We start from the raw sequence: 10,229 nt of genomic DNA, 5'->3' as shown, positions 1-10,229 counted from the left end.
TTGCATTGTGTTCCAGTGGTTCTATCATCGTGATTTAATGCTGCTATGAAGCATATGTGTCTCTTTGTACCAAGGGGAGGTGGGCATGTGGGGATCTAAGCACGAAGTTATGCCTACGTTTAAACCTCCATAGCAGTAATAAGGCCTGTTCAAAAAGGCATCACAGAGCTGACTGCTTTAATTTGTGTACGTCTTAAGAATGCTTTTGCAATAAAAGCAGTATGACTTGCTCAATCATCAGTCGTGCTAACAAGTCATACTGTTTTGCCTGTGGCTCTGTAACTTATATTCAGGACAGCTTTGAACTTTTAGGACACCCCTGCACCTTCCCAATTAACATCCAGTGTGTCAGCTTTGAGAAGGTCCAAATGTGTTCTCATTTCCCATTGGTCCTTACCAGTCATGGCTTCCTAATAATCCCCATCTATGAATTGGCTTCATTACTCTGCTCTCCTCCCCACTGAGAGCTGATGTGTGGTGAGCGTTCTGGCGCACTATGGCTGCCGTCGCATCATCCAGGTGGGGTTGCATATAAGTGTAAAAAACGCTATGTAAGTGTAAGCAATTATTATTATTATTATTATTATACTAATTTTGCCATTTTCTCTGTTATTATAGCTAGCAGTCTTGCAGAGGCAAAACATCTGCATTTTAATAGCATTCCTTTTTTTGGTATAATGATCCACTCGTCATATTTGTCATTGATCTGTTTCAGCCTGTCTGCTAAGCAGCGTCAAATTGCACCTCACGATCCTTTGAGTTTTCAATGCACTGAATCCCAAATCCACACATCTTTAGCAGCTCTTTGAATAACATCATATATCATTTCACCTTTACCAGCAGTTGTGCTGTTACATACAGTGCACGTGTGAAAGGCTGCAGTGGTAATCCGTTGCTTGTGGAATTGGACATTCATTGATTTAGCCATTTAATTACCTGGCTTGAAGCTAAAGTCACGTTATTTCCTAGCCTCAGACATTCTGTAAGGGAATTCTGCCTCACACAGCAGTCTGAGTGGTGCCTCATTATTGCTATGGAGGAGGGAACTGGTACACTCTGTACAACAGCCTTGCTTTTAAAATAACAGAAAAGAAAGGTGATTGTATCATTAAATCTTGTGTTACTGGATGTAATTTATATTGTCTATATGATAAATGGTTCTCCATGTTGAACACGTGTGATTGTACATAAAGCTGTAAGTTGTTTGGTTGTTAAATACTGTGTTTACCTGTTGTGTTAAAATTTTGATTCTACAACACTTTCCTTTATGAGGGAGGGAGGGGAGTTTGGTGAATGTGACCTTTTTAATTTTTGAAAAAGGGGGATGTAAAGAAACAGATATATCACAGTACTGAGAGACCTAGCACACCTCTGTGTCCAGTCCGAGGTCTAGACTTTCCGAATGAGGAACGCCTAATTCCAGAAACTTCTTCTCTGCTCATTGATTAGTGTTTGGTTTCTTTTTCAGGAACAAAACAAGTTATTTGTGACCGATTTTTGTTCTGACTCTAAAACAACTATTTTCTTAAACCACTGTCAATCGTAACTAGATATCAGATGAGGTTTCAGAATCTTCCTAGGTACTTAACTCTAATTTTATTTCACTAAAGTGAAGCAAAATAAAACATCTCTTAGTGGGGAAAAATGAGTAAACTCTGCTATATTACTGAAATGTTTGGTCCAACAATACTGTGATACTCCTGTTTTTATTGTTTTAAAAAAGCACTTTAATTTTTTTCTTTTATTTAGCTGTAGTTTGATTGGAACTTGATTGTGAATAGAGGCCGTGGGCCTGACATGTCAAGGAAAGGGAATGAAATCTAGCCAATGAAAAGCAGAGGGGGGGTGGGGGGGAGGGGCTGTTGGGGGGAAGATACCTGAAAGATCAAACTCTGTTTGTAGGACAAAAGCGGTTTGTCACCGCCTGTACATAGTGTAAATTATTTATTGAGAAAATTAAAGTTTGTTTTGTTTCTTTGGTTTTTGGACACCTGCCTCTTGTATTTGATGCTTCTTTCTTTTCTGGGGGGTTTGTCGGAACAGTGAGAGCATTTCTGGTGTTCTCTAAAGCTTGGAAAAATGAGTGCCCCATTGAAAAGATTTGAAAAAGCAGCCAAAGAGAATATGCCGAAGAAACAATTTGGTGAAAAAGTTTCTCCTCTTATCCTACTTTACAACTACTATATGTGACTGTACTTATTAGAGCAGTTGCTGCCACTTTTCCGTTATCTTCTGCAGTTCAGAAAAGTTATTTTATGGGGAAAATATGAAGGGATTTTGCTTTTGCCTTGGTTTTTGGGTGTTGGAAAGAAAAAGGCTACGATTGCTGTCAGCATCCTTCTTTTCGGAGGCTGCGCTTGTGTTATTCTCAGACAAAGCAGCGCACAGGTCCCTCCCTGGAGTCCGAGAGGGGCGCTCCACCAGTAAACAACATACTCTCAGCAGACCCCCCAGGTCTCTTAGCAACCGTGTCGCACTCGTTTCCCAGCTGATGATAAAATCTCAGCCAAGCTTTTCTCTTATTCTGGCTTTCCAATTATTACTGCACGGCAAGCAACACCTGCTGCTCCCAGTAGACATTAAGAAGGAGCGCAGCCTCTCAAGTGTGGAAATGAAAGATCCAGATATCCTAAGTCTTTTCACGGCGCTTTGCAGCCGCTAAGACGGGCTCAGATGGTCCCTCCGATTGCTGCCGGGCTGAAGGATTGGCAGATCAGGGGGGTCAGATTTTTACTTAACAAGTCCTGAAGTTTTGATCCTCAATCTGAAGAATTGGGTTTCCAGAACGGATAGTGTGTACTGTAGCTGACGCATTCTTGCGCAGGTACGGAGAGATATTAGCAAGTCTGTAGTGGAGCAGATAGAGATTATAAAAGCTGGCTGAGATGGGGCATTTTTTAGGAGTGTGGTTAATGCTTGGCAGAAGTTGAAAACCGTGACATGCATGAGGAGCAAGAAAAAAACCAACCTGATCCCAATCCCTGATGACGAGCAAAACGATGTATTCATTATTGGATAAGTGATAGAATATGGGGATTTGTCATTGTGTATATAGCTCCTTTCATAACACACCATCTCATGATATTTTACATTAAACAGCAATAGAAGCTCTATGTGAATACAGTAAAAGAATTCCTATGCATAAAATTGAGATAGAGAAAAGCTTTTGAAAATGCTAATTTGCGTGATCAAATGAGATTCCGAATCACTTCAAATTGCTGAAAACATGCATTTAGTGAATTTACAACTTATCTTGAAAATAATGCATACATTTTCTTTGTCTAGTTTGTTTCAGGAGACTGAAAACCACTTTACACATTTAGAATCCTGTAAATGCTTGCTTCCTTTAACCAGTCTGCACAATTTTTGAACTACTGTTGTTCAATTTTTCTTGTTTGAAAATTGAGATACATATTCTAATCAATACATTTGATTTTCAATACAATACATGCAGGTTCTGAGACATTTGGCATACTCTTGTGAATATTTAGGTGTAAGTTATGCTTATAAAAAATAAATGGGAACATAAAAGCAAACACAGTTAATCCATATTTAAAAAAAATAATTGGTGTCGAGACTGAATTATTTCATTCATACGCAATAAAAAGGTGTTATGTCTGTCAATTTGCTAGTGATGAACTTACAGTAGTTGAAGCTGTTCTGAATTTTCAATTTTTAAAGATTAAAATAGAAATTCTATATTTGTAACCTTAGAATATGTCAAGTGGAACCTTTAATTTAAAATCCAATAATACCCTTTATTAAAGAAAGTCATATAAAACTAATATTTATATATATATAAGTTATATATACTGTATATAAGTTCCTATGATGAAACTCATTATTGTCAGGTTATTGTGTTCATCATTTTCTCAGAAACTCCATAACTTATATTAAATTATTTGCCCATCAGATTGAAGGCACAGGAGAGCAATGCACATACGGATTGTTTTTTAACAAGAAACCGGTATTATAAAGTTCTATCTCAGGGGTCTCTAACCCTGGTCCTGAAATGCCACAATCCAGTTAGTCCTAAAATTCACTGGGTTTAAAAGCCCTTGAGCCCTTAAAGCCATTTAAAAACTCAGGTTTTAAATCTAAAAGACGTTTAAATCACTAAATTTAACAATCCAATGTTTAACAGAAGTGGTCCATTCCTTAGAAACTGGCAATTCAGTGGCTATACACCCTGCTTGATTGGCATTCTCCAAGTTTGGAGCTCCCTGACCTACAGACACATGGTACTTAAGGTAATGGGGTTGTTTACCCCTGGATTAAAGCTCTGGTTAGAAATTAAAATACAGAAAACAGGAATTTATATTTCTGGCTCATATTAAGGCTGTTAAGAGTGTGGAATATGTTTCAGGAAATTTTGGGTTTAATCAGAAATTCTTGGGATTAACATTTTAGCTAGATTATTCAATGGTTAGTTATGTAATTATTGCTATGAATGAGTCCTATTACAAAATAAGAACTAGAAAACAAGTAAATTGATTTGAAGTGTTGCAGCGTTGCAGAAGAAACAATCAAAATGTTGTCGAATGCTGCCCTCGTGTGTGCATTTTTAGACATTGCACTAGTTTTACAATAACTGTGTTACCGTTACCGGTATAATTAAGCGCTGATATACTTCTTAATTCAAAGCAAGTTAGGCTCTTTTGTTTGCTTTGGTAAACATTAAGTATGGTTTCCTGCAGAGCTAATTAAAAATTGTAAAAACAATCCTTTTGGGCCTACCACCCAGCTTCGCGAAGGCGGTCACGGTCATTGGTCGCTATCCCGTCTGTATGTTTCCCTGAATCTTTTAAATATTTAACATTTGAACAATTCGGATGTAGCGCCTCTGACTGAAGAAAAGAACGCCCTTTGTAGGCAAAACGTCAGTTTCCTGGCTTTTCTCTGACACATTGGTCAAACTACAAGAGAAAAATATTACATATGCCTAGTTAAAATCATTGCAACCAGCAGCTGTATCACCCTACAACTCACGACCGGCAGCCCACTGAAGCTCAGCACGTGTGAGCCTGGCCAGTACCTGGATGGGAGACTCCTGGGAAAGCTAAGGCCGCTGCTAGTGGGGCCAGTAGGGGACGCTCACCCTGCTGTTTGTGTGGGACCTAATATCCCAGTAAAGTGACTTTTGTGACCTTTGGATGAGATCATTTAAAATCCCAGGGCGTTTCTGGAAAAGTGGGGGTGTTACCCTGGCTAATTCCCCCATGGCATTTAGCAATTACGGCCTCCTAATTATCCCCGTCTATGAACTGGCTTTATCACTCTGCTCTCCTCCCCACTGAGAGCTGATGTGTGGGGAGCGTACTGGTGCACTTTGGCTGCCGTCGCATCATCCAGGTGGGGCTGCACACTGGTGGTGGAGGGGAGTCTCCACTACCTGTAAAGCGCTTTGAGAGGAGTGTCCAGAAAAACGCTATATAAGTGTAAGCAATTATTATTATTATTATTATTATTAATGGTCTGAAAGCTTGGTATGATTTAAAGGAAAACATCAATGATGCGTTGTAGTGCCCTCTAGCGGACGAAGGGAAGGACGCGCACAGCGATCTTGAAAAACTTGCGTGAACAGTCCCGTCAGTCCTCCAGGCCTACTCTTCCAGAGACGGGCCACTCCAATGAATGAGGTACATGTTCAGCTAAGAGAACTATGACCCTCGAGTGCTAAATAGCACATGGACTTGGATCCTAAAAGAACTCTATACTACCTCATCACCATGAATGACTGATCACATTGATAGTTTTTCACATTTTTAAAAACACTTCTGTATTTGATAGCTATCCACAAAACCAGGAATGGAAACCTCCGATAAAATCCACTTCTCATCATTTAGAGATCAAGAGCTAAAGTGTTTTTAACCCCCTAAGGAACAGAGCTCTCTTAGTCTGTCTGATCTACAGGCCACTGATGACCTATAAGCCTGGCTACTACAGTCTAAGTATTACAGGTAGGCATTAAGGTCAATGTGACAACACTTTCCTTTGAATTACAAGATATACATCATGTATTCCCATGGAGGGCCCTATATTCCATCTACAGGAGTGATGTATACCAGTGTCTTCAGGGGAAGAGGTGAAGACAGTTCAGCCAGATCCCCTCCTGAAACTCAGAAAACACCTCCAGTTCACCCTGTGTCCTGCCTGCCACAAATCCACTGCACATCTCGCAATCCAAGGACTTTCCTGAATACTTTTAAACACATTTTCTTTTTATAGTGTTAAAATAAAAATATATATATAGTGGTTCTTTCCTCAAGGTATTTCTTCATCTAAACCTCTGTCATTAAACAGAAATGTAAGGCAAAATAAGCAGCCTTGGAGATTTAACAGAAAATGTACTAATGAAACTAAAAAAGTTTGTGAATTAACATTCATTAGAAAATCATACAAACACAATTTGCTGCCTTTAAACAGTTGACAAAAATGCAAAAAATACACGCTTGCAGTAACACATCTTTAGAAAACAAAATCCCAAGAACTCTTTTTAATAAATCAAAGGACAATGATTTACAATGTAGGAAAATTTAATACATATAGGACTATAAACAACATATTTACAGCAAAACTCACTTGAACAGTGGCCTTTTCACAAATATAAATTATTTTATCTTCTTCAAAGATATTTTAAAGAATAATACACATCTGTGTAATTCTGGAAAAGAAAAAAATAAGAAAGAAGGATCTATTGGCAAAGACTTGTTTTCATTTCCTACAATAGGATTTTCCCATGATCTTCTGCCGAGAAGATGTAGTATGCTGATTCTTCTGTGCAAATGCAAGAGTTTTTTACCAGGTCTGGGAAGAGCTATCCTGTAGAATTCATGTTCAAGACTCTCCATTCCTAAATCTTTGGAAAACTGCAGAAACAAGGTGGTATCTACAAGGTTTTGCTTAATCCTTTGACGTTTGTCACATAGCCGTTGTCGAAAATGTTTCCATATGAATGAAAATGTTACCACGACTATACATATTGTATCATTTCTGTATTGTGACTATATGATTAGAACACACTAAAGACAATATACCACAGGATATAAGGCACAGCTGGAAAAGCACACTACAACTTCAAACACGCAACACATAACCTGGTCAGGGCTGTATGTAATATGGCACTTCAATTTACTTAAGGTTAGCAACTGCCTATTCCTTTCACCTCAACTTCAGAACAACTTTTCCTATCTGTGCTTCATCCAAGCTTTGACCAGGTTGTTTGATTTTCAATACTGAAAAATGCAGCCAGCACAAACAAAATGGCAATCTTGTTACTTTTTTTTGGAAGATCAAATGTTTTTTTTTTAATAGCATTACGATTATGTTCTGTAAATCTCAAAATATCCCTCACTTTGAGGATGATTTTAAATTCTAATGCTTTGAGTTGATACTTTACAGAAATACCTTCAATAGTTAAATTACAACCATGTTACATACCAATGTAACAAACACTGTGCTCACTCGTGTGAGAGGAACTGAACAAAGTACCTTGGTTCTTTTTGACCACGGTATGCAAAGATATCGTAATGGCTCATCTTTTACATACCTGAGAAATTAACTGGGTATAAAAACAGCTTATCAGTAGAATGTAGAAGAGCATTGTCTGTTATTTTATAATAAATGCATTCTTGTGTGTGTATATATAATATATACACCAAACATTATAGTGTGAGATCTTTTTTTAAAAAAATATTGTAACTGGTCTTGAAACAAGTTCTCTTCAGATTTATAGTGTCTATTACTTTCTGGTAACTGGTCTGCGTTAACCACAAATACTGGTTAGTTAGTATATGCTTGTTAAACTTAACGTTCATTAACAAGCTTGGGCTTACAACATTGAATTTCTAAATTGATCAGAATGAAGAAATAGTAGCTTAATAACAAGAAAGTGCAGAAAATGCGTAAGAGTTCTGAGGTCAGCCATAGGAAAAAGTCACTTTCCAGAGGATGGAAAGTAACTCAGATAATTAAAAAGAAAATGAAAAAAAAATGTTTTTCTTGAAATAAAGGACAGAGGCAGTGCATATTACAACTTTTGTCGATCAATATTTTTCCTCACTAGTCTATAAATAAGGTGCATATCGTAAACAGTATGTATGAAATGAAAAACACTGCATCTGCCTTTAGCAAAACACATACTTATACATTCAGTATACGTACTTCTTCAACACATCCTTAAATCAAACTGTAACGAGTTCCCAATCTTTTCCTTCCCCATTCAGCTGACCTCAACATTACAAACACCTATACTGGAAGGCTGGACAAACAATTTGGTGCCTCCAAGCCCAATCATTTACATAACATGTATGGAAAAGAAACACAAGAAAACAGCTCTAGGAAACCTGTTAACTGTATAAGAAAGACAGCAGTGACGTCCAACCTAACGCCATCTAAAAGTCGAGAGCCAAGAGCTTGAGGCACTTTCATATTCTGCACCCAGCCCACGAATAAAGGCAAATCCACCATCTCCCGAACAGTCCATGGGCCTAACCACACTTTGCCATCCTTCTTGGTCTTAGCAAATACACAGAGCTTGCGTCTTTAAGATGTTCCTGACCATGGTAAGATTTTTTGATCTGCTGCTCAGTAAGCAGCACAAGCCAGTGACTGAACCCAGGCACAGGCTGTTTAAACATCCCCCTCTTAAGCTTCGTCTGTGCCCGTCATGTACCCAGTTACTGTTATCTGAAAGCGTTGAAAACTTAAGGGGGGGTGTTTGCTGGTAAAGAACAATGGTTGTATCTGTCTCTCAGGTCAGCAAAGGAAGCTGACCGCTCCACAGCAAAGGAAAGTCTGATTTGAAAGTCAAACCGTGACTGGCATTCAACTTAGCAGCATGTATCTTTCCCTCCGTTATGCTGTTCCAGTTCCTTAAGTTTAGTCAATCCCGCAGCCCTCTTTATGTCTTTCTGGCATTCCAGCTGAAATCGGGGGTGTTTTTCTGGTCTCCGGTCCTTTCGGGCGGTGAGCGCGAGTCGTGTGGAGATTTCTGGGACGGAGGGGAGCGGGGGTCCAGCAGGGCGGAGGTGATGTGAGGAGGTTTGTCAGGGTGGAAGGGGCGGTAGTGGTCGGGCACCCCAGCACCGTGATTGCCCTGAGCCCTGTGGTCAGGCATCCTTCTGAAGTCCTGCGGGTGGCCACCGGCCTGGTGGTAGTTCTGGGGTCGAAATTCATCCGAGCGCCTTCGCTTTGGGTCAGGATGCCTGCAACAAAACAGCCCTGCAGTTACAGCTCCCTTTCCCAAGCGAATCTACTTTCGCACTGGCAGAGCCACTGCCATGACATGAAATCAGCGAGTTCCAGAGAGATTCAGACTCCGAATTGCAAGGCGGCAACAACCGGGCAAAATGTACTCTTTTTCCATCTGTCTGACCTGCCCTTGCGAGAGTTCACAAGCAACTCGGTAGAACCCCCAAGATCCCAAATAATCACCAGAACAAAGACCGATTACAAATTTGGAAAAGTTACAGCCGTCCTTCACAAATTTTTGCCCCTGAGCATTTCAGTAATACACATTACCATGAAAAGCTTTAACAACGACATAGACAAGAAAAATGCAGAATAAATCGACAAACACAGAACAGACCCAGCTGCCTAACCTTACAGTTTTTGACATTTCCATGTACAAAAAGGTGTCATTTTTGTACAGACGTGCATGACTATATCAATATGGAAAGCCTTCTGCTCAGCTGTTTTTAAGTGAGATTGGTCTTCACTCCCGAGACAGGAGGATCACAGATTTAAAAATCCTTCACAAATACTTGAGAATGAATGACGAATGACGGCAGCAACCAAGGACTACTGATGATCAGCTCCTATCATTATACAGGAAAAAAGAAACCATTTTGGAGCCTTTTAGAAATGGCCGCTCCAGCGCACGCTCACCTGTCATAATAGTCCCGGTGCCCCCTGTGGTCGCGGTCGTTGCCATACTGCTCGTACGGCCGCTTGCGAGGGGAGCCCCCCATGCGGTAGCTGCCGGAGCTCCTGTAGGGGTCCCCGTGAGGGCGCCGGTCCCCGTAGTGGTGATCCTTGTAGCGATGCTGGTCGTAGGGGTGATGCCGGTCGCCCGACCACGACGGGTTGCTGTTTCCCGGGTAGCTGTACTTCCGATCTCGCTGCCAGTCTCCCCGGTCTGTTGAACAAAATCGAGATCTGACTGCCTGTGTTCCAGCTGCTTTGGAACCAGAGGAGAATCCCTGCTCCTGCCATTTCTAGTCACGTGC

At 40.2% G+C, this 10,229-nt stretch overlaps 1 protein-coding gene across 4 annotated transcripts in view; it reads right to left on the bottom strand.

Annotated features, from left to right (window-relative positions):
- Positions 1-6,467: 6,467 nt before the first annotated feature.
- Positions 6,468-10,229, bottom strand: part of chd2 (chromodomain helicase DNA binding protein 2) — a 35,629-nt gene continuing 31,867 nt past the window's right edge. For all 4 annotated transcript variants that reach the window (XM_088920282.1, XM_088920283.1, XM_088920284.1 and 1 more), the window contains 2 exons: positions 9,889-10,138; positions 6,468-9,206 (listed from right to left, as the gene is read on the bottom strand). In XM_088920282.1, the coding sequence (XP_088776408.1) occupies positions 8,903-9,206; positions 9,889-10,138 (554 nt within the window). In that variant the 3' untranslated portion in view covers positions 6,468-8,902. The remainder of the gene's footprint in view (positions 9,207-9,888; positions 10,139-10,229) is intronic.

Source organism: Atractosteus spatula, chromosome 7 (assembly GCF_055471065.1).
Source record: "Atractosteus spatula isolate fAtrSpa1 chromosome 7, fAtrSpa1.hap1, whole genome shotgun sequence".
Lineage (NCBI taxonomy): Eukaryota > Metazoa > Chordata > Actinopteri > Semionotiformes > Lepisosteidae > Atractosteus > Atractosteus spatula.
The sequence above is the reverse complement of the archived record's forward strand: the minus strand, read 5'-3'. Positions and strand labels throughout refer to the sequence as shown.